Below are 26,179 nucleotides of genomic sequence, written 5' to 3'. Positions count from 1 at the left end.
AAAGCTGAGTACAGTAACAGGAAAAAGGTGTGAAAGAAGGAGAATCCATTCAAAATATTACGAGTGGCAGTGCAGATCTTTCTCATCCACCACCATAAATTATAGGCTCAGGCTGAAATGAAATAAATTTCTGCTATCAGGCTCACAGGTTAACTGGGGGTAAATCACACTTCCTACCACCTTCATTCTTTCGGTTTTGCACATTTTGTTCACAAATATTATTATTCGCAGTGAATGCATGGTCAAACAAAGATGTCACACTGTGTTGTGGCTCTCAGCGAACAGCATGATGTCTTCGAGAGTCTCACTCTCGCCTTTTATCCGCAGGCACCCCTGTGTTACCAGCTATAAGATGGATGCAAGTTGAATAGTCGAGGCCTTCAAGCGTAGCAACTGTTGAACTGTCGCAGAGTGGACATCCCATGTGAGGTATCAATGTGCAAGAATTATCCACATATACGGGTCTTTCCGTGTTTGTAGACTTGCGAATTTTACTACAGGACTGCAGATTTGTGTGCACAATAAAAACAATTTTTGTTTCAATAAATTCTGATTTCCGTTGCCCCGTGCCATTAGCTCTTCTATCTGGGCCCAATCTGGTGCTAGCACGTGCAAGCCGCTTTCAAACACATATAGTGGCCTTACATTGCTGCTGCTTTATTGAAGATATAACACAGTAGCGATGACGATGACTTACAAAATTACCCTTGAATTATTGTCTGTTGAGGACCAAATGTCTAACTCGCTGCACCGAGACAGGTGCCTTCTCATATCCAAGGCAAACAAATAAGGTGAGAGAGGTAGATCTAGAGATCTACGCTCTTTCTTTTGATGTTACACAACATAACATATTAACATATGAGCCAAATCCAGAAATGAAAGAAAAGGACTTGGAAAAGGGATCAAAAAGGAGTATACTCAGAACTTCACATTTTACTTACCTGTTTTAAAATAAGAATATGAACATCAATGTTCAAGAAGTTGACTGTTTTTATTGGGGACCCGCACAACTTAGGCTTACATTCAGACATGTTTAGTGGGCCACACAATGGTCTTAAATTCTCTTGCTCTTACAGGCATCTGTAAGGTCCTGGGGATGATTTTATCTGTTATATGTCCTACTATTTTTATGGCTCTTTTTGAAAGCAATGAGGTGCCATAATTTTGTTCCATATAAGTTCTTTTCCTTGCCAATAAATCTACCTACATAAGGCTGGCATATTTGAGCACCTTCAAATACCACCAGACTGAATGTGCCAACTTGAATTCAGAAAGCCAGTGGTCTACCATCTGAGCTACTCTGGCCAGTAGGTTTTAAGAAGGTGAATCCAAGGATATGGTCAGAAACATTGCAGACTACTTTCTTTCTGAATTGTCCATGGTTAGCACACGACTCTGTGCATAAGAAACGTGATACTAGAAAGCATATTTAAGAAAAACCAATTCCGTCCAAGGTATAAGGTTGCAAGGCCTATGAAGTCTTCCACTTTCACGCCCAGCTATACTTCCTCTTAAAACAATAACCACCACCTTACTTGATATATGTAACTCCAATGAGATTAAGAAATTTACTGATGCGCTGATAATAATCCCAATGATTGGTTTATGAAACATTTTCTATGCATGAGGACTCAAACTGAATCTGACTGATGGTTCTGCTAGCACACAAGCTTAAACTTCAAATAACTTTCTGGCCACTGCTTATGAAACATTCTTGCTACATTCTGAACCATGTAATGCCTCATTACAGACTTTTGTTACCTGTTATGTGTATGTCTTATCTTTCTTCATCTTCTTCCTCTTGATATTGCATGTTAGTGAGAAACAGCTTATACAGAATGTACAGCAGCTTGTTCCAATGTACTATTTTTCATCAGCCTTGTTCCAAAGCCTCCTAGTCTTAGACCATTATTGCTATAGATATAAAGCAAGCGACTTGTGAGCTTGCATTCGGGAGAGAGTAGGCAGCACTGAAGATGGTTTTCTGTGGTTTCCCATTTTTACAACAGACGAATATTGGGACTGTACATTAATCAATACCACGGTTGCTTCCTCCCCATTCGCACACCATTGTCGCCATAAGAGCGGTCTGATGGTGAAACGTAAAACAAATAGCAAAATTATTATATACATCTCCATTGTAGTAGATTGATATGCCTTTCAGCATTCAGTTTGTAATCCTCTGCGACAAACTATCTTCTATTTGCTACTAGCCCTGACGATTTTACCCGCCCTATCCTTAAATAATTACAAATAGAGTCTGACACCTTGGTCTCCCTTTGCCTCTCTTGCCTTCCACCGCCGAGTCCCTTATTCATCAGTACCCTCCTGACATTGTTCCCATCTGTTTTTTACCAGCAATCTCTCTCGGTACTTACATGTTTGTTACTTCTAACTTATGAATATAATATCCTGAATCCACCCACCTTTCACTCCCGTAAAGCAAATGTAAGTCTCAAAACAGACCCATGTAAAAACTGTTTGTCCGGGAGCCAACTTCTTTCTTACGGAATACCGCTGATCGCAACTGCAAGAGCTTTGCTGCACGTTCATGCAATCTCGCTGTACTACCATCCTGGAAGAATACACATCCTAAATACTTGAAGATCTACCTGTTTTAGTTTGGTATTCCCAACCTGACATTAGGTTTCTTCCCTACTGGCATCACTTCAGTATTGGAAACAATTTTCAAATCATATTCACATATTAGATTGCAGGCAAGTCACACCGACACAGATAGGTTTTATGGCAAGAATGGGGCAGGAAGGAGCTAGGAGTAGGAAAGAATCGGCCGTGGTCTTGATTGCCTGATGTGAAAATGGGAAACCATGGAAAACCACGTTCAGGGCTCGAACCCACTACCTCTGAAATGCAAGCTGACAGCTACATGACCCAAACCGTGCAGCCACTCACTCGGTAACTAGCCTTATTTTGATCGTTAAGATGTTAGTATTTTAGTACTTTTCATTAAGGAAAAAAAAAAAGCTCTCTATAGATTTTAATTATGAAGTTACTTGTGCTTTCTAATTAACTCCTCTTTACACTAGGAGAATACTTTCCACTGAAGGCAAGCTGTTACGATGACTGAACCCATTACATTCTGTCAATTTGGCGAGAGAAGTGCTTCAAAATGGGTGGTTGTGTTCTACTCACTGCCTGGTCCACAGTAGTCCGCTCCAGAGAAAAATACAACCACTTTCTTCTGGAGTATCAGAGTATGCTGAGAATTTATAAGATAAAGATTGCTTTTCACTTAATAATAATGCAGAGGTGCCAACATTTGAAATGGCTTTTCCGTAATTCCCCTTCCCTACCCTCCGAAAAATGTTGGAGTCAAATCCAAAGCACAGTCATCACTTCTGGATAATGAGACCTTCTTTGCCCTTCCCGACAACGATCTATTACACAATACATTTGCACATTACCAGTTCTGTCATAAAATATTCTTTGTAGCTTGTTTCACACGCAGCAGGTGCTTTTGTAGCATCCTTCCTCCTGTGAGTACATTTTCAGCTTATGAACAATAAACGATTCCAGTGTAGATGTGATTATTGTAGGCCTGAAGTCCTTTTTTTTTTCCTATTAACACTGAGAAATCTTTCTGTGGGACAGTTACTGGCAGGTATACTTAATACGGCAATAATACAAGATTACATTTTATAGTGAAGTATAGCAGAGTAGAGCTCCTCACAATGAATTTCACGACGCTCACGGGTATCGAAAGGAAGTAACGATTGAATAAGTATCGTTGCCAACTCACAAGCATTGAAACGAAGAGAGTCGAGCATTAATGCTTGAAAAGATTCATTTTTCCTTCTTTTCTTATTTTTTGCTAGAAATTTTCATCATAATGTCGCTTTTCCATAATAATTTACCCTCTGACCATAATCCCGTAATCGTGACGGGAAATCCGTAATAATTACGGATAATCCGTAACATTTGGCATCTCTGATAATGTTATTGGTTTTACGTCCCATGAACTACTTTTACGATTTTCGGAGATGGAATTTTGTCCTGCGGGAGTTCTTTTACATGCCGGTAAATCTACAGACACGGGCTGACGTATTTGAGCACCTTCAAATACCACCGGACTGAGCCAGGATCGAACCTGCCCAACTTGTGCACAGAAAGCCAGCGCCTTAACCATTGGAGCCACTCAGACCGGATGCCTTTTTCTTTTGATCCACACAATAAATTCTTCACTTTTCCAACAAATCTTCACAAAACTGTCAGGATTTTAATAATAAAACACTTATTAAATCCTGAACAAAAAAACCTAGGTGATATAAGAACTGGATATACATCGTCCAATGATAAATAGTAAACTGTTCGAACAAGGGACAGTTGCAGAGAATCTCTACAAAACTCAGACATAGAACAGTGATGTCTAAAGCAATGAACAAGGACGAAACACCTGGAGTGTGCGCACAACAGAACCACCCTCTAGAAATGCTGTAGGGAATACACAGCATCGCCCTGGTTGCTGTAGTGAGACGCTAACGTTAGTCTGTGTTCATACAAAGATGGCATGCAACCTCGAGAGGAGTATGGTCGACTGTTTATTTTATTAGTGTTTACACGAACGCGTGTTACACAGACGTTCATTAATTCCAAGTCTTTAAAGAAGTGACTATGCTTCTGTCTTTAAAGTTTAATATCTCCATTCCGATGGTTCTGTTGGTTCTTTTAGAGCAAAGAAAGGGTGTGAATTCTAGATGCTTTACAATTAAACCGGTTCATATAAAGCTATCTCTGTTACACGATTATGTATTCTCCACCACAATTTCTGAGCGACACAAACCAGTAAACATATTGTATGTGTTTCTTGTGAACACACGTCACTTTGAGTTCGCAAAAATATAGAGGTATTATAAATAGTATATTCGATAGTTAGTTGTATATATTATCGGTGCCCCACCTCCCCAGTTTCTGACGGCTACATCAGGAGCTAAAGGCAGTTGCGAAACTCAATACCTCACATATACTGCCCTGGAACCATTATCGTCCTAAACTGCAAGTTCCATCTCGTGGACAACTCTGCAACTCTCCCTTGTAAAGGCTCATTCTTATTAAAACTTTACTATTACTAAGTGTAGGTGTAAATACATAAGAATTTGATCGTCTGATTTTTACTCATTCCAAGATTTTGGTTGAGCTGTTTTAATCCTTGTAGGACTGGGAATGTTACAGAGTTTAAGAAAACCAGCTGATTACCAAGTGATGTGGCAAAAACGAACAAGGGTTATTGTAAGTTTGCCCTTTCAACAATTGGTAACATTTGTTGTAATTAAGATTTTGATATTAATTATATTTTCCAAAATGTTGAGAAAATTATTTTTCACAAAGAAAAATATCTTGAATAAAAAACAATTTAAAAAATATTTTTGATTAAATTATATTAAAAAATATCACCAGATGGTCTTGGTAGCTAGGGTGTGGTCACTGGCAATAAATCATCAGTAGCTCCCACCCCCCCACCCCCTTTTTTTTTAAATTTACAGGAATGGTCACTGATGATGTATTGTCAGCTGGTGCATAAGGGTTAAATTAACTGCTTAACCAACTGACTTACATGACTAGTACCCAAACTGGAAACCAATTTATAAATAATTACTTCCTGTCTTTCTATTTAAAGTCATCGTAATAAACTTCTTAAAGAAACTTATCCAAAATGTATGTGAATAAGGTTTGGAAAAGTATTTTAATTGCTGTGTTTTCTTTCCTGAAAGCTGAAAAATAGCATTCTTGCCATACTTAGAAGAGAATGATGGGTGATAACTAGCAAATCCTAGATCAATCTTATGCTGCCCTACTAATTTACAGAACTGACAGGAAAGTTCTATTTCAACTATGAGATAACAAAGACCTGTATTGCACTCTGCAGTTTTAGAGGATGCAGCTGATGTTTCTCGTTCATTAACACATCTGTATGTGCAATGTGTACACACAGTTCATTAAACTACTAAATTACATGTTTATTCACTACTTGAAATTATTAAGTCATCAGTCCATAGAATGGGTTGATGCAGCTCTCCATGCCACCCTATCAGGTGCTAACTTTTTCATCTCAACCTAACTGCTGCATCCTACATCTGCTTGTCATATTCATACCTTGGTCTACCCCTACCGTTCTTATCCCCTACTCTTCCTTCAGAAACCAACTGCACAAGCCCTGGATGTCTTAAGTTTGGAGTTTACAAAGAAATTCTTTACAATAGGTACCTTTTCTAAAATGCAACATGCACAGGACTTTCTTACTCTCATAGTATGAAAAAACTCAATATTGGATATACACTAATATATGCAGAACTTTACAGTTAAAACAGAACCACTTTTTTAACAACTCTCATGTTAAGTACAGGTAATATTAACCTTTCCTCTTTCAGCCCCCTTAATGTTGTGCCACAACATACTAATTAAATAATCTGTAGTTGAGCACACACCTCAGCAAACCTTCAGGTTAAATACAGAGTTTCAAGAAAAGTAAAATATAAAAGATTTAAAATTCTAAAAATCATCACCTCTACCACATATAGGTGACAGTATTTTACAGATTTTCATCTGTGCAACTTACAGTATGTTGTGATCCATGCTACTCCAAATAATGATATGTGCTGTTGATATAAAATTCAGGATCTCTGTGAACTGATGTTGCCTTGGAGATTCTAGAGTATGTTGTTGATATAAGTATTCACATAATTTCAACAACAGAATCATTCTAATATTGAAATAACTAGAGTATTTACAAAACAAATCCCATGGTAATGAATGTATGTTAAACATACAAAATTTTATCGAAGCAGCATCTGTCATCGATGACCAATACGAAATTAAATTTTTCTAAATACCAGGTATCAAACACAATTTAATATTAAAAATGTACAAAGTTTCAAGAAAACGTTGAGGAAAAAAAAAAAAAAAAAAAAAAAAAAAAAAAAAAAAAAAAAAAAAAAAAAAAAAACAACCCACTTCAAATCAAACTCCCCCCCAAAAAAAATTTTCCTTAAAATTTTATAGTTATATTGGTGTAAACTTAAACCCCTGTGGAATTCATCCACAGAATCCTTTGCCTGCCGTAAGAGGTAAATGAAAGGGGCACGGGCTATCAACTTTGGAGCGTGGGTTGGCAAAAACTCTGACCTCCCTGGTCAACTCTTGTTCCTTTCTGACCGGGATGGTATAAGGTTTTGGAGGTCTAGGGAGTCTTTAATTTTCATGCCCTTTGGGACCCTTCCCTTTCTTTAGCCGATACCTTCACTCTTCCATGTACTGGAACTCTTCCAATTTTCCACTGAAACTTGGCAGTTAGCAATAGAATGCCTGCGAATGTGGCGAGCGAATATGAAGCATTAAAGCGGTTTTGAACAAAGATCTGAGTACCCCTGTGTCTCCTGGGAGGTGCGAGAAATGGATGGAGGTCAATGATCCACAGCTCGATCTAGGAACTCCCTGCATAAGGAGGATGGAGAAGGAAGAAGGCGTAAACCTTGAGAAAACACCTGCCAAATTAAAAAGTTGTAAAAACCTACCGAGAAGGCTAACTGCAACGTCATCGGGACTTGTACTCTACAGGGGTATGGCTGGACACCTCACAGACACTACTGTCAAAGGCAGCCCAGTAGCTAGCAGCAATAAGCACATTAGAAGCCAACAAGCTGTTGCCTGTTTACAGTGCAGAGTCTGCAACAATAAGCTTTCCTAATTCACCAGGACACTGATTTCCCTCAAGATTGCAGTCTAGCACACCCCTTTCGGAAAACAGCCAGGGAACTAACATCCAGTGGCCTAAGGTGACATCCATGTGGCATAGTAAACATCAAAGATCATAAAACCAAACCACCTGGTTTTAATGGCTCACTGTACCTACATAAATGGGGCTAGATAGATTCTGAGGAACCAACTCAAAGACCATCAGTCATATTGTGGTTGTGGACGAATGCCCGCTGAATTTGTTTCCTGGCTCGGAACAAGACCTTTCATGAAGCCACATTCGAGGCAATCTTTAAAATGGAAGAATTAGACATACAATTGTAAACTGCATATGATTTTGTTACTTTGTATATATGGGAGCATATTATTTTATGTACCGTAAATATCTGATGCATCATACTATAAATAAATAAATAAATAAATAAATAAATAAATAAATAAATAAATGTACAATTTCAAGAGATGCCAGAAAGCCAGAATTATGCCTCAACTAGGGGATCTTAACGTAACCTTAGAGGCTGGATTCAAACACACTTGAATGCTAACCAACTGACCGAGAATTGGGAGTTTGTTAAAAAAGGGTTCTGTTGTATATGAATTAATTTCTTATACTTAATAAACATGCATGAAGCATAACCTTCATACATCTAGAATTAACCATGCACTCAAAAAAAATGTGGACAACATAATGATGTTTCTTACTTACAACCTAAACCTGGGAATAGTGGTTTCTTTTAGCCCGCAGTCCTGTGATATCTTGGAAATGCCCTCAGATCTAGTATACTCTAATTTGCCTAGGAACTGACAGTGTTCCCATTCTTCTGTTGGTCTTCCCCTGCAATGACCTGCCTTCTGGAGGGGACGACATTGTCATGGGCAGAAAAATAGCTCAACACTAGAAAACTTTCTGTATGTATCTTTGGACCAAATTTTCACATATCAGCAGTAAACTCAATTTAAAAACCAAACAAACCAACCTGTAACGGAAGTAGGAAATGTTTATAACATTTGTTTTGGATTTGAAAGAAGATGTTTTTAATATTCAAGGCCTTGCTTCAAAATTAATTTCAGGGCCTGTGGGCACTTCAACTGGAAGTTTTATCAACCTCTTGTCATAGTGAATACTGGGAATTACATGTTACTCTGGTGCTTGTACTAGTGAGTATAAACTAATTATAGCAGACTTCAACTGAAAAGATTCTGTCCCTAGTTGTATTATTGTGGAGTGGGAAGCACTGTATGGTCCTGAATATCTGCGCAGCTTATGGCAAGTACTCGTTACGACAAGCAACATAATGGTTGCAATCACATTTTTCTAAGAGTTCAGCTTGAACTCCATTGTCGCAACCGAATGCAGTTAGGCACTCTATGACCCATCTGGCTGTCTGTATTCTAACATTCGTTGTATTCGTTGACATGTACAGACACATTTCATAGTCAGAATGAGTAATGGTCACAGTGCAATGAAAAATATTACCTTTACAGAATTAAATTATATTGCAATTCTACATTGCAGTATGATCCCCAAATTATTTAATAAAATAACTCAAAAGCCGATGTTTTGCAGATGAAATATTCGAGAGAAAAATGACCACTTTATCATTATTCCGAAGAGAGAAAGCCAAAACCAAGAAGGAAAAAAAAAAAAAAAAAAAAAAAAGATGTGCCAACTTCTCTTAAACGTACAGGTTTTTATTTTTGGTCCCATCAATACTCGAAGTCAGTCAGTAACAAATGAGCGAAATTTAAAAATTGTCCATTTATTAGGTATAATAATTTCAAATCTAGGAGCAAAATTGAATTAGTTTTGCTGTTGTAAAAATCAATGAGTAATGACAGGGATTTTTTCAGTCCTCGATTAGGGAATGCAGCAGCAATACATACAACATATGCGAGACACTCACCAGATGACAGGGTTATATGTCTCCGCAATAAACACTGCGAAACAACTAGCATTCGCGAGCAGCACTCCGTAGTCTGCACTATATAATGAGGTAGAATTACACCACCACTTCATTCCACTGTGAGCTTCACTGCTATCGAAGTCAGTCAGAAATCTTGATAATGTCAAACGCAGTCTTTGGTGAAACGTTGGAACCACCACATGTGCCTGGACCACGGCCTACAAGCCCGGAAAACACCGAAATGATTTTTGATGGGATTAGGTTTCCGAGGCCTAGGGAGTCTCATTTCCACGCCCTTTCCCTTTGTTTTCCCAACGTCTTCAATCTTCCACATCTTCTCTAATTAGTGTTAAGTAAGGATGGTTGCTTGGCCATATTTCCTCTTAAAACAGAAATCGCCACCATACTTCTTCCTCGAACAGCTTACAAGGGGCTATTAATATGGTTGTTCTTATCCCTTAAGACAAGGACAATTGGCGTGAGCAGCAACAAAGCAATGGTCCTCCAGGCAGATTCACTGTAAGGCACACTTCTCAAACTAAGCAGCTCCCTTTATAAACATCACAATGATGGGTCAATTCCGTTTCAATCCATTTTAATAATAGTAAAAAGTAACTGTATGGCCTCAGCTGCCATCCACAGATATTCCAATTTGATGTCATTTAGGCTGCCAGCATGTGAATTTCAACATTCCATTTTACTTTACCAGATGGCAGAGTGAACCGGAACACTATTGGACAATCTATGGCAGAGTTTTAATATAATTTTGACAGGTAAACACCAAACTTGTTCCAACAGATCTTTCACATGCTAACTTTCTTCAACGCTACCTCCGCTGGACTTGAACCACCAATCTTGGGATCCAAAGGTCGACACTTGACCACTGATCCATGGAAGTAGTTAGTCCTATTAACTGTAATGAGAGATTACAAGACAGGAACAATATTTGACGAATGATCAGAAGAAAGAGTTCCAGAACCAACTTGTTCCCGTGTATCCGATGAACTTTCAGGCCTTAATGTTTTCTTTTTTCTTGGGACTGTTTGTGTATGAGTGTACCACCGCTTCCTTAATTAACCTCTTCCTCCTTCTTCTTCTAGCCTTTCCCCTCAAATATTTTAGGGTTGACACTTTGTGTGGATTTGCCCGAATTTCTATTTTGGCCGGACGCCCTCCCTAACGCCAACTCTAAATTGGGGAGGGGGGACATATTCACTATTACGAGGTGGTTTGTAGTGTTGTGCGTTGTATATAGACGAAGGGAAATGTGTAAGACGAACCCAAACACCCGTCCTGAGCAAGAGGAATTAACCGTACTAGTTAAATTCCTGGCTTGGCCGCGAATAGAAGCCAGGGTCCTCTGAAACAAAGGCTCCTATGCTGACCATTCAGCTACGAAGCTGGACTTCCATAATCAATTATCTATCAGGAAAGTTAGCACTTGTTCAACTAAGAAAGACTACAGATATTAGCCATCCTTGGAGATTGAAATAATAACATTAAGTTATTTATTAGACCACCTAATCAATACAAAATCGTCTTGGATGATTTACATAAATTTGTTAACTAATAGTGGTACATGTTTCGCCTTCCCTGAAGGCATCATCAGCCATAGTCTTAACCTTAAATTAAAAATAAGCATCTAAATAACATGTAATAATGAAATGAATTTTAAAATCTTGAAGAGAATTGAAGTAAAATAACATTAAAAATAACAATGATGGTTTAAAAATACAATGTGATGAGATATAATAGTGGAAGTATTAATAAAATTAACATTAGAAGGCTGCTAAAATAAGTGCAATGGATAAAACAACAGATTGTTATACAACATGTAGTAAGATTGCATAAAAGTAAAGTTGATAGTCTGGCTCAAAGTTGAGCATCACTTCAAATTTTGAGATGGTCCATAGTGATCCTATTTGAAACCGTTCAACTTCTATTCACCAACTTCATATCCTCAACGTGTTCTACAACTTCACCATATGCATCTGACTTTCGTCTTTTATCTTCTCATGATTAACTTCGGATCTCTCGACTAACTTTGACTTTTATTCTCTCTTCTTTACTTTGATTATATACGATTTTTCGCCATCGTCTAATTATAACCGCCAGACTATCAACTTTACTTTTATGCAATCTTACTACTTGTTGTATAACAATCTGTTGTTTTATCCATTACACTTATTTTAGCAGCCTTCTAATGTTAATTTTATTAATACTTCCACTATTATATCTCATCACATTGTATTTTTTAAACCATCATTGTTATTTTTAATGTTATTTTACTTCAAATCTCTTCAAGATTTTAAAATTCATTACATTATTACATGTTATTTAGACGCTTATTTTTAATTTAAGGTTAAGACTATGGCTGATGATGCCTTCAGGGAAGGCGAAACATGTACCACTATTAGTTAACAAATTTATGTAAATCATTCAAGACGATTTTGTATTGATTAGGTGGTCTAATAAATAACTTAATGTTATTATTTCAATCAAATATCATCAATACGGACCAAAAATGATATTTATTACATGTAATAAAATCCTTGGAGATGACGACATATTACAAGAGCAGGATTTAACGATTAAAAATAATCAGTATTACTGTATTTGCTGTCCAAAAGACAAAAGTTTGCTTCTAGGCTATGATTGTATTTTGAGGAATGTTGATAGTGACAAACATTTTCTCTACTGTGTGTGACTGAACAATTGCAGGATAGGAAAATTATAAAGAAAGCCATACAGGACACTCAAATGTTTCGAGCCACTCTTTAAAAGGAGATTTATGCACAGCAGGAACTGCCTGGTACAATATGATTAGAATATAGAACATGTACAGGTTAAAAACGTTTTATACAGAAAGTTTTCCAGTGATGTTCCTTAAGCGTCACTTCTACTTACCATAATAAGAAAACAAAGTGGGTACTGTCTGGGTACATTACCTTTCAGTCGGGATAACCACTTTGACAACAGCCTGGGATAAAATCTGTAGGAGAGCAGCAGCAACATCAAAACACATCCTTGTACCGAACATACACATACCTAACATGTGTGGCCACATTACAAACAAAACAACAACAGGGTTTACTCACTGTGCTTGCAGTGCCACGGTTCACAAAACAACACAATATCCTCTCTTTAACATCAACATTAATTCATCGAGTATTAACTCCGTGAGAGTGACTGACAAACTATAACTAAAGCACACAGCATTTTTATCTGAAATCATGCATGCGAATGTAATTCCTGTTCTCCACCCACAGAATATATATAATATAAAATTTGCACGATTCAAACCATAAACACACACATCTCCATTACAAGACTTATACCTTTCAGCAAGTTTCTGAGATTTAACTATATACTTCCAACAAGCACTGCGTCCTCATTAAATTTCACACCTTCTTCCTATGAATAATTAAAAATCAAGTCTAAAAATTGTGATTTTGATCCCCCTTTATACTTCTCTTACCCTCCATGACCGAGCTATCCTCCTCCATTTGCCTCACATGATCTTATCAAAAAGGCCGGTTCATTCTTAACTTAGCCTTTTGTCTCCTCATTCCGGGTACCTTCCTACAACCATTCCCACATGTTTGAGCCAGCAATCATTTTTGCTACTTTGTCTGTTGCTTTCAACTTATAAGATATCCTGAGTCCACTCATTCTTTACTCCTGTAGAGCAAAATTGGTGTGAAAAGAGACTGCTGTAAAAATAGTTTTATCTTTCCTAGAGAATGCCGGTGATTACAGCATTCACTTTGCTTACTACTCTTGATTTAACGCCACTGCAAAGCTTGTGTAATATTCTACTCTACCACACTACAGGGGAAATGTATAATTTTAATACATTTTGTCACACAATTATTGAAAGGGTCACCTGAGATCTTTCACATGTCAACATCCTATGAAGACGTACAGTGTTGAATGCACTTTTTCTCCATGCTAAAAAAATCAGATTACCCCTCTCCAATTTGATCCTACAATCTTGGTATCTGGAGGCTGATACTACCATCCGTCCACAGGGGAAGCTACATTTTTAACTCTTTCACTCCGGTTGACTGCTGTAGCAGTCGGGCTGGACCCATGCCTTATAACCGGTTGACTGCTGTAGAAGTCGTGTATCTTTTGGCTGTTTTCAGACTGCTGTGGAAGTTCGGTCTCTTGTGGCTGTCTTGGGAGTCTATAGTTACGGCTATAATCGTCAGATGACAGTTTGAAGACTAAATCAATGTGTCTGGTATGCTACTCACTTCATGCCTAGTTGCTCCCCTGAGCTGACGTGCTTGTGCTTCTTGACTTAGCTTTCAATCGTTTTGAAAGTCCTAATGACAGAGGAAAGATATACCGCGGAGGAAGCTCTTGCCCTCATATTGGGTAGTAACTTTAATGAAGATGATGATAGTGCTTTGTCATATTTTTATGGTGACGAAACGATTTTGATCACACCTATTTCAGGCACCTTTTCTACTCCAGTTATTGCTTCGTCATTTAAAAAGTCCGCCTACTTCGACAATTCGACTGAAGATGAATATAGTGAGGATGAAGATCAAGTGCCTGAACCACCGAGTAGAAAACTAAATTGGAAAAAGGAGAACCTGAATCCGAAGAAACATAAGTTTGACGCAGCCAATTCCGGTTTGAATAGTTTAGTGGACAATGCTAGCATGTTCAGTTTCAATTTTCTAACACAAGCATCACAACTCTTCTGTGCGAGGAGAATGAAAAGTGCTAAAAAATATTGTCATAAGTATTTCACCGAATATGCATTACAAATAAAATACTTTGAACTGCCTGTCCTCTCCTCACACCACAAGTCGACTGACCATCATAAAAAAATGAAAAAAGGGCAGCTTAATGAACACATATGAAGATCTATACATCAACTTGTAAAGAAAAATGATAACCTTAATGAGGCTGTAGAATATAAGAATCCATTATATTATCAAATTCTAGTATATCTGAAAATGCTTGAGAAAGATCACAAAAAAAGAATTGGAATTTCTCCACCTACAGATAGCCCTACAACTTATTCCTCCTCAGTTGAAGCTATAGGTGATAGCAAGGAGGTTCTTGACACACCTATATCCCCCGCTCCTCCACCTCCTCAGGTGCAAGAGCAAGGAACAACACATCATCAATATTACACCAGACACAAAACTGTGAAAGAATGACAGGAGTTACCATTCCAAAGGAAAGCAAGCTTAATAAGAATTGAGGAATCATATATTTTCATCTGCATTAATAATAAGAGCCACACTGTGATATCTGGATTTCTTCATTTTGACAATTACTTATAAATTGTATAATTTTTCATTTATAAATTGACCTTTTTTCATGAATTATTAAGAAAAGAATATTCATTAGGACATATTCTCTATGGAACATTGTACAAGTGTTTCCTTGACGACTGCTTTCAATTGTAGAAATAATTTATATATTTTCTCTTGAGTTATTTATTTGTTTTGATGTTGTCAATCTTATGTTAATTTTAAGGACACTTCCTCTAAACCATTACTATGTCAATTTATATATTTTTCATCTAAACAGTGTTATGTGGCTGAAGATGTTGATAATATACGAAACATGTACCACTTTTAACCATTAAATTGCCTTAAGCAATCATTGTATCGACTAGGTGGAAAATAAATACTTAATTGTGAATGCGGACTGGAGAGCGGAGTGAGACAAGTATCCCGTACAGGGGGCTCGGTGAGCTGCTCGTGTCCAGAGGGTAAAGTCTCCATACTCTCTACGCTGGAGGGAATATACTGCTATATTCACAGTGCTCTTCGGCACTTCTTTCTCATGATCATTCATCCTCTCTCCGACTTGGACAGAAGCCTCGCCCTCCAATATTAACTACATAAAGAGAGCAGTGTCCTCCTTTGCTGAAATTGTAAGGAACAGAAACCTCAAGCTCAGAAATCTGTCTACGCAACACGTATTAAGGACAATAAATGTGTCACCACTGCACATTTGGTTACAGACAGTTCGACCCGAGTTTCTCCTATGGAATCTGTTATGGGCATTACCACTCAGAATATCTTGTCTCACTCTTTTCTCTCCTAGTTCCTTCCTGCACCACTGAAGTCAAAGATCTTCTCCATATTCACCACACTCAGCATACAATACTTCAACAATCCTTTCTAATCTACCTCCCAACTCTCTTGAACACTATAAGAAATAAGAGCTTGATACAGCATCAAGTATATTTGAAAGTGTGTCAACAATTTGTTAAAAATACTGTAAGTTGATGTGAAGTGGAAACATGGACATTCTCATGGACAGTTTTTAGTAGTAGGCTGTGTACTTGGCCTTGTTACTCATTTTTTGTGTGTGTTATATTTTATTATAAAAGTTTAGATTTGTCAATTAGTCTTGACAGTACAAGTGAAGTGCTCTCAGTGCAGCTGTATCTTGTGCTTTGTGAATAAATAAATTTTCAGATGTTTTGACACCAGTTACTCTAGTGTTTGATAAATTAAAATTATATATTTATTCCACCTTATAGATACTATATACTTATTGCCTTAATTAATTTCTTCATTTAGTAGTATATGTTTCGTTTTTATACAAACATCATCAGTTACAAGTGTCGTTGCTTAGGTGAAAACAATAAAAATGTACTAAGACATAGCTTTTCCAAAATTGTCTAAAACCATGCATAAAAATTTAAAAACTATTGGTTATTAAGGTAATGATGTAATGAGCTAAAGGGGGGAGGGGAGAGGGGTTGGTTGTGGGAGAATTAATCGAGTTGGTATTTACCGACTTCAAATGCTTTTATTTTTTTTATTTTTTTATTTTTTTATAAAATCTGTGCCAGTTTGTCATAATGTTCCAAAAGTTCTTTGTAAAAATGTTCTGTAATTACTCTAGATCAAAACTTTATTTATAAATGTTTTCTTGCTGCACTGTGTTAAGAATCTCTTGAATAAATCCTTAAAATGAGCAACTTATGTTTCTTCATGTACCATAAAATTCAATTTTTAACGTTGCTAAAAGGAACATCCTGCAGTTGAATGATAACTGTAAAGTTGAAAGATTGCAACAGTAATTTTGTTAACAACGGCAGTGAGACCGCTCTAAGGCCAGCAATAATTCGAAACTCCTCATTAACCTTCCTTTAGTCAATCACAAGGTATGGCTGGGGAGACAGACGAACAAAGACCATGATTGATTATATAATCATAGAGAAAGAACACCGGAAGAACCTTGTAGATGTAACAACCATGCCTGAAGAAGCCTTTGGTGGAGATCATAGAGTTGTGATAGGAAAATTGAAAGTTGGAAAGATTGAAAAACCCCAGTTAAGAAGAGAGAAAAGAATTAAAGTATGGAAGTTGAAGGAGAAAAGCATACAAGAAGAATTTCAAAGGGAAATAATACCTTTGGTACCCAGGACAGAGGTGGGGAATGTTGAAGAGGAATGGAAAAGATTTAAGGAAGCACTGGTTGGATGTGCAGAAAAGGTGTGTGGTAGAACATCAGGAAATGTGAAAGACAAAGAAACATACTGGTGGAATAATAGGGTAAAGATTAAAGTGAAGGAAAAGAAAATGGCATGGAAAGCATGGAAAACATCTAAGACTGAAGAAAGTAGAAGAAAATATGCGTAGGCAAAGAATTTGGCCAAGAAAGTAGTGGAGGAAGAAAAGAGGAAAAGCTGGGCCTTATTCACACAGACATTGGGAGATGATACGCAGGGCAGCAAGAAATTACTGTATGGTATCTTAAGAAAAGAAAAAAAAGAGAGATCAAGTAAACACCAGATTTGTGAAGGATGAAGGTGGCATAATTTTAACAAAGCCAGAAGAAATAAGAAATAGATGGAGAGAGTATTTTCAGAAGCTGCTGAACATAAGAACGGATGACAGTCATTCAATGGACGACCAGGAAAGGCAATTAGTTGATGAAGAAATGGATAAAGAAATTACAATGAATGAAATTGAAATGGCAGTAAGAAAGATGAAGAATGAAAAACTGCTGGAATAGATGAAATTTCAGTGGAGATGATAAAGGCGGCTGGAGCTGTAGGCCTGCAGTGGACATATCGGGTTCTCAGGAATGTCTGGGAGAATAAGGAGGTCCCTGAGGATTGGCAAAAAGGAATAATCATCCCAATTTTCAAGAAAGGTGATAAGAAAGTTTTGAAGAACTACAGGGGAATTACTCCTAATATCCCATGTTGCTAAGATAATGGAAAGGATACTGGAAAGTAGAATAAGGTTAAGGGTTGAGAAGCAGATACAGGAAAATCAGTTTGGTTTCAGAAGTGGAAGGTCAACAATAGAGCCCATTTTCATGAGACAACTAATGGAAAAGCATTGGGAGTACGGGAATGATATGGATGACATTCATTGATATTGAAAAGGCATATGACACTGTCCCTAGGACGAAAGTTTGGGACAGTCTGGTGCAAAAAGGAATTGGACAGGGATTAATAAAAATGATCATGGCATTGTATAAGGAATGTTGTAGTTGTGTGCAAACACAAGTTGGCAGGACAAGTTGGTTCAAAATAACTAGTGGGCTGAGACAGGGAAGTGTTCTATCACCAATCCTGTTTACAATAGTAATGGATGACATCATGAGAACAGCAAAAGCAGCATATGGAGGAAGAGAAATGAACATGACGTTATTTGCAGATGATATTGTGATTTGGGGAGAAGACGACAGGAAGGTTCAAGAACAGTTGAATGTGGTGAATGGGAAGATTGAAGAATGTGGATTGAAAATAAGTGTAGAAAAGAGTAAAACTCTTGTTATGACTAGAGGGGAGAAAGAAGGGAAAGGTCAGAATACACTTGCAGACAAGCCCCTGGAAGTAGTGGAAACGTTTAAATAGCTGGGGAGTGAATTAATGGAGAATGCTCGACTGGATGCTGAGATTAGTAAAACGATTCAAGCTGGAAGTTTTTTCTATCATAGTGTAAGAAATATGTTATGGGACAAAGATGTGCCAATGGAAGCAAAGGATACTATGTACAAGATGTATTACGTACCCATAACAACTTACGGAGCAGAAACTTGGACAGTGACAAAGAAGGATGAGAGTCGAATACAGGCAGCCGAAATGAAATTCTTGAGTATGATACAGAAGAGTAGAAGAGACAAAATAAGGAATGAGAAAATCCGGGAAGAAATTGGAGTGGAAAAAATGAATGATAGAATAGAGAAGAGCCGATTAAGATGGTTTGGGCACATAAAGCGAATGAGCGACGAAAGAATGCCAAAAAAGGTGATGGAAATGCAAATCCAAGGAAGGAGAGGCCGTGGACGACCACGATTGAGATGGAAGGATATCATCCAACGCAGCATTATAGAAAGAAACCTGGACTGGGACACAGTGTTGGAGGAGGAGTGGTGGAAAGACCGAAGAAAGTGGAAAGGAACCATATTTGCCCCTACCCGGCTACAGCTGGATAAAGGGAAATGATGATGATAGTCAATCATGGAGATTTCCTCCGGGCCGATTACATTTTGCACGGTACTGAACTTCTCAGTTGAACTGTTGATCTCCCCACCCCTATACCTTTCTCCTTGTTCATTTGGACTCGTCCTGTCAGCATTTTGGCGCGATTGTGCATCCTGTGAGCGAGTGTGGGATCGTTGTGACAAGTGACATCGCATGGACGTTTCCTCCGTGTGCAAATAAGAAAAAAACCCCTTATATTTTAGTGCATATTATTTATTTTGTAGGTCGATGACTTTGTTGTTCTGTTCTTCTAAACGTATTTTAGAAAAATATTATTTCATATTTCATATGATGTGATCGTCGTAGGTAATATAAGACCATTCGTCACAGTTAAGGTCTATAGTATTCTGATTTTAGATCAAACAAACAGTGTAAGAATAACCTACTAATACTTAAAAGGGTTTCTTTTAATTATACCAAAGAATACTGCAAACGAACATGCCAAATCATCATCTCAAAGTACGAAAATTACACGCATTTTTAGCCCCGGAGGTTACCTCCGCGCGCGACTAGTAACGTAATAATTTTCACGCAACTAAAGAAGGGTTAATGAGATCATGCAAGTCATTTAAAGTTAAAAATTTCATGCTTGTTCCATACTGAATAGAGAAATATACAATATTAAATAGAAGGAAGGATCCACCTTTTCAATACTCTGTTATTAAGTTGAAGCAAATAGAAGTTACGTTGTAACTCAGCCTTTGATCTAAAAATGAAATGGCTGACTTAACGAACTAGGTGAACGCAGAACACTCAAATGCATTGTGGAGAAACCACCTGGTTATGATTTGTCTTGTAAAGTTTCAATTACAGGATCTGCACTACCCATGGTATACACGCTGACATTCTTTTTAACTGGAGTGCCACTATGGGAATGACACACAAATCGTGTTGCATCATCCAAGAGCCCCCGAGATCCTATCAAGTACGCTTTACTCAGTGTTCTCCCAAGGACCTTTTAAATGGGCGCAGCACCCTGCTGTTTTCACAGACCGCCTGGCTAACATAACCTAGATATGTGCAAATTACATAATATTAATATATATTCAAGTCACTGGGTGCTCCAAAGTAAAAGGTAAATACTGTAAAGCTGTTTATTTATATGATAAATCTCCATTGATGTCTGCGTAATTGTGACTATTACATCGGAGTTTAGCTGGACTATCATATAGTGTCATGGATTAGCGTGGATTCATATGCAAGCATTCAATTCCGCACGGTGTCACAAACCCGTGTGGCACTGCACAGCAACCAAATTGTAAGTAAAACTGTAGAAGTTCAAATTACTCTTATGTCTCGTTCGTGATAACACTAAAATAGTTCAATTTTGTGGTTAATGTTTACCTGTCAGATATTGAAATTTTTGTCATAACGTAGTATTCCACGCCCGGCTACTTATTCCTGCCACCCGTCTGATGACAATTTCTGAGGAAAACACTTTTTACTGATCTCCTGAACGTAAAGGATGACTTAATAGACTATACATCTCGACTGGATATTTGTTTATGATTATTTAATATCATTACTTTAATTTTGATAATTGTGATGTATGTATGTATGTATGTATGTATGTATGTTCAGTCCATCAGCGATTCCGCTGGTGGGATCCTCAACAGCTCTGCCATCAGCTGTCATAGATGGCCTAGGCATCACTGAAGAAGCATACTAGCGAAATGAGGAGTGAGGTAGTTTCCCGTTGCTTTCCTCCCGATTGTGATGTGCCATACGCTAAATAAATAAATCAATCAATTTAATAAACATTAAAAGATTTGTACAGCTAAGTAGTTGTGTCGGAACTGCCACTTGGGCGAGTATTTCAAAACGATTACAATGATCTTCAGATTTGTATTCCAGGCAAACAATCATCTACGTCTTTCACGACCATTAAATGACAGTTTTCTGGAGATATCTGGTTTTCAGAGCCATAACAATGAAACCAATTAATGGTCATTGCCACTCTGCAGTAACTAGACTCAAGATAGAGAGACCCTGTTAGAAATGTAGTTCATTTCAGGGCGCCAAGAGTCAAGGAGAAAGACGTTGACTTCACTACGGAGGGCAGCCGTGACCTATTCGGTACATAGCCATCCCCTTTGTTAAAACTGTAGGGGTGTAAAGCAATTTCTACTGTCTCAAGAATAATTCTAGGTGTGAAACATTTCTCCTAACAAATGACAGATGTATGAATGATTTGATTGTCATTATGTATGGCACAATGTGCCACAGCAAAGTACCCCAACCCTCTTCGTTACCTGCTTACATGTCTCACCAACATAAACAGATCCACATGAACTAACTAGTGTCTGCCCTCCTGATGAAGCTGGGAAGCAAAAACAAGCTCGTTGGGGGTTGAAATGAGATGGATATAGAAGAACTGGGATTTATGAGCAGGGAGCCTGTGTATTCAAAGATCTGAAAATTGTCTGTGTATTTTCATGTTCGTCCCTGTCTCCCCTTTCTGTTGTTCCTTCTTCCCACACTAACCTGACATTGTGTTCGTCCTATTATGCGTTCTTTTCTGTTCCAGGAATTCTACTATATTCCTTTGTATCAAGCAATCTTGCAGAGGTATTTGTTTTTTTCCTATCCACAATTGAAGACTTGACATGGAAAAGGACGTGAGTGCCAAATTTCTCAAGAATCACATTTTGCATGGACAACCATCTATGTACCATCGCCAATGGCCTAGGAAGAGATGGAAGTGCCGCGTACCTGCTTGTAGCTCGTACTGATGCTGTAAGAAGGCATCAGATGGAACTCCATGGTTATTGGCATGAAGAAGGATGCAAATGCCATGTCTTATTAGTTGAAGCAACACTGTTGAACGTTCTGTGTTACATTCTCTGTTTACCTTGATCACGGTTACATTTTCTGTGGACTTGTGCAAAGTATCAAATAACATGTATCTGGTGGTTAGATGATACTATGATTCCAATGAACTGAAATTTCTTATACATTCTTATACACCTTGTGATCACGACTTTTGTGTTACTGAGAAACGAAAACGGATTTGCAAGGTCATGGTCAGAATATATTGAGAACAGCACGACTTCAACATCCATTTCAGGTGTGACAATGGAAAAATCTGATTTCTTTTATTTCCCCGATGTAGCTGATGTACATACACACATCATTGCAGATCACTAACAAATTGTGGATCGTGATAATGATGATGCTTGTTGTTTTAAGGGGCCTAACATCGAAGGTCATCACCCGCAAATCGTGGATCAAAGTAACAGTGACAGATTTACAAAAAATTAAAACAAAGAAATCTTTCAGTGAAATGGAAGAGTGGGAGAATTATGCTGTCTTCAAGAAGGAAAAATATGCAGAATTCAGGAACATACAGGCCTTCAGAAATGATACACAGGTAATATCCAGAAGTGGTGGCAAGAAAAAAGACTTGCTGGCAATGCTGGATTACAAAGATCCACAATATTATGACTTCTGCAAGGAAATTTGTTCTTCCTAATTTTGTATTGTGTTGTATTGTTATGTTTAATACAAATTATCAGTAATATTATTAGTGACAATAGTTCTTAACACAAAACACTGATTGTGCATGAAAAATACAAAAAGCATATTTGAGATTCCAACAACGTTTTTCCTTTCTCCTGAAAAATGTACTTTTTGGCACTTAAATCCTTTTCCGTGTCAAGTCTTCTTTATAGAAGTTTGATTCTAGAATGCAAATGCTCTGTTGTACTGCCACTTTGCCAATCTGGTCATTTGCACTTGAGTGTAAAGCTCCAAGCGTTCTTTACATCTACTGTATCTTTCTCCAAAACCAGCGACCTGAGAGCTATACTGGGTCTCTCTTATAAACCCAGACCGTCCAGCGGAGTTTTTATTCTCGGAGACCTAAGCAACCGTACAGGAGGTGCACACATAGCTCTTGACCTTGTAAGGAGCGTGCACGTGTTCAAGTTTGCAAACATGTCACCAGCCATAATCTCAGCTGTTAACAGGGTGAGACAGTTACCACTGCAACACCGTATTTTTGTATGTAAAAGTTATTTTAAGCACGAGTCTGTTCGACGGGTACACCATACATTTGTTCAGCAATTTCCAATTACCTTCACGAGCACAGATTCACGTAACTGTAAATACATTTGAAACTACTGGCTCAGTGCTCAATAAAAAAACATGCACGCATACAAACAGTTTTAACAGAGGAAAAGCTAGATGACATTGGTGCGAATCTTGAACGGTCACAAAAAAATCACTCCCAAAATTAGCACAAGTAGGTCTTTCGGTTTATTCTGCACAGACCCACTGTTTTAAATCTGCTGATCCAGCCACAAGAGTGAGATATTGTAAGTGCTATCTTACATCACTGAATGATTGTTCATTCGACCCACAGCTTGTGTTCTTTTCGGATGAGGCCTGGTTTCATCTAATGGTCATGCGAACAGCCATAACCCTCACTATTGGTGTGCAGAAAATCCTAATGTTGTTTATGAAGCCCCTCATTATGAAGGATGACACTTCCAGCATCTATAAGATTTCATGTAAGATTGTACACATGCTTAAAGCAGAGTGGCCGCACGTGACGTAAGTTGGGCTGAGACAGCTGCTGTAGCGCAAAGTACAAACACTGTGCGCTTGAGTCTGGGTTTATAAGAGCGACTTTGTAGTATACTGGAACTTTTCATGAGAATCCTACACTTAACCGTATGTCACAATGCTCATCCTCTGCTACATTACTTAACACGTTCGCGGCCGCTCGGATATCGGCAACCATTACCGTGGTACCGTAATACTTTTTGCTTAAAGGACTTCATTTCTGTGTCCTTATGCATTTTAGATTATTATTTTAATTATTTCAATATTATTTATGTGCATATGAGCCAGGACGCACATGCTGCGTCAGCGGCACTACCGATGAGTTTTTCACCTTCGGTGCCGTTTGACGCAGCATGTGCGTCATGACTGGTAATGAAGTGTAACGAGGAAAATAATGTTTTGTTCGATTGTAGAACTTCTTTACAGCAGAAAAATAAGTTTTTGAACATTTCACACAAAAATACTGTGCAGTAGAATCTTATTATTGCTGTGTGAACAATGTATACTTACATTAGGCCTACTCTATAAGCTGTACAATGTAACTAGTCGAAACAGTGTGCCACATTTCAGTGGCGTTTCCTCGCAAAAATTACTCTTCTGCAAATGCGTTACATTCAGTTACAATGTTATTCAGCAAATTGTCATCTGCAAGCAAGCGAAAATAATCAATAGGTTTCGCGTCACTTGACAGTGGAACCTTCATTTCCGGCCGACCAATAAAGTTTGTTTCATTGAGGACGAATCTGACCTCCAACAAATGACCCCTGAAATATTGCCCATGTTATTTGGCGGGAGATTAGGAGATGAGATATTACGTACTTCTTCCTCATCTTCTGTAATGTGAGAACAGGGAGTAGACACTCGACACACACATCCGCAATTACGATTCTCAGTCAGGTGGCTAGTCACTTTTCACACTGTCATCACTGTCGGCACTATCAATGCTGTCACTGTCACTGGCGTTCAGGAGAGCTTCCAGACTATAATAATTAATTGCAAATCGCCTGTTTATCCCGCTAAGACGGGGTTTCTTCCGGAGAGAAGGTTCTGAAACTTCACTGTTCTCTCTTGACATCGCAGAATGGTATGCCAACTTGTAATGGCTACAGAGATTGTAACTAACAATTGACCTGATGTCCGGATGGCACATATGTTTAATAACACCTTAACAATGCACAGATGAGAGGTCTGTTTGTTTACATACATATAGGCGGAAATACGAGCTTTAATATTTAGCGCGGAGTGTGACGCATATGTGTCGTCATCGGCCGCGAACGTGTTAAGATCCTAGATTCAGTTTTGTTTTTATATAAGCAGTTCCCTGAAATTTTACAGCTGAGTAGCAGTATAGGTATCCACCCTAGGATGAGTGTTTCCAAATGATTAATAATGAATTTCAGATACATATTCCAAATGAACAAGAATGATCAGTTAGTTTGTTTTTCCTAAAGAAAATGTTGATAGAAAGTATGATACATTCAAATATATTTTCTACACTGACCAATGTGCATGGTTTTGATGAAGTCCTTATTAACGTACATTAATACTGGCAGACAAAATGATAAGAAAGATGATATTGGGCGAGGACAAGGAAAATAAACATTCTCACAAGACAATTTAGAGAAGGGTCAAATATATTAAGATTCAAACATTAGAAACTATTGTCACACAAATGATTATACACAGATGGCAAAAAGCTGACGGAGATGCCCCCTGGGCAGACCGAGGACGAGGGGAAGTGTTCCACGACAGGTTATGCTGTTATGCAGACACTGGGAACAAGTGGCAGGAGAGAACGCGATAGGTAGAGCTCTGCAGGGATCCAGATATCCGTGAAGTTAGTGTCTTGGTGGATGCAAACTCTATGACAGTGGGGATAACTTTGCTGATAATTTCTAAATAATGAAGTTTATTAATTTTCACTCAGGTATACTCTTATTTTTGCTTGTGGTTAGGCGACCCTTGACAGTGGTATGGGAGAATGGTGATATGTAGAGAGTCTTGAGATCATAAAGCCGAAAATCTGACCGTAACCTAACTGCCTCCTGTCAGCAATTAATGGGAGTAAGGAACAAAGGTGAATACCTTTGTAGTTGTCGCAAGAGAAAAACCCTCATAAACCTGTGGTTGTGGGGGTGCCAGATGTCTCGCCTATCGTATAATGTTAACAGATCTAACCGTTTCAATACCTTGGGTGTAATATCATCTTCCTCATCCATTCCCTTTTCCAGATTCTCTCTGGGTAGGGTAGTGTACCAAAGCCCTCCACCTTACTCGATCTTTCCACCACTCCTCTTCTAGTACTTTATTGCTATTGGCTCCTCTATTTGCAATACAGTCCACAACAGAGCTTCTCCATCTCATTCTAGGTCATCCCCTCCACTCTGTATCCATGAATGTTCTCTTCGGTATTCTCTCTCCTGGCATTCTCATGATAGGTCCAAACCATTTTAGCTTTGCTATATCAATCTTTTCTTGAAGTTTACACACTTCCACACTTCTCCTTATTTCT

At 38.1% G+C, this 26,179-nt stretch overlaps 1 protein-coding gene across 2 annotated transcripts in view; it reads right to left on the bottom strand.

Annotated features, from left to right (window-relative positions):
* Positions 1-26,179, bottom strand: part of LOC136882117 (U2 snRNP-associated SURP motif-containing protein) — a 238,506-nt gene that overhangs the window by 46,504 nt on the left and 165,823 nt on the right. For both annotated transcript variants that reach the window (XM_067154643.2, XM_067154642.2), the window contains one exon: positions 12,563-12,606. In XM_067154643.2, the coding sequence (XP_067010744.2) occupies positions 12,563-12,606 (44 nt within the window). The remainder of the gene's footprint in view (positions 1-12,562; positions 12,607-26,179) is intronic.

The sequence above is a fragment of the Anabrus simplex genome, chromosome 10 (assembly GCF_040414725.1).
Source record: "Anabrus simplex isolate iqAnaSimp1 chromosome 10, ASM4041472v1, whole genome shotgun sequence".
NCBI classification, from domain to species: domain Eukaryota; kingdom Metazoa; phylum Arthropoda; class Insecta; order Orthoptera; family Tettigoniidae; genus Anabrus; species Anabrus simplex.
The sequence above is the reverse complement of the archived record's forward strand: the minus strand, read 5'-3'. Positions and strand labels throughout refer to the sequence as shown.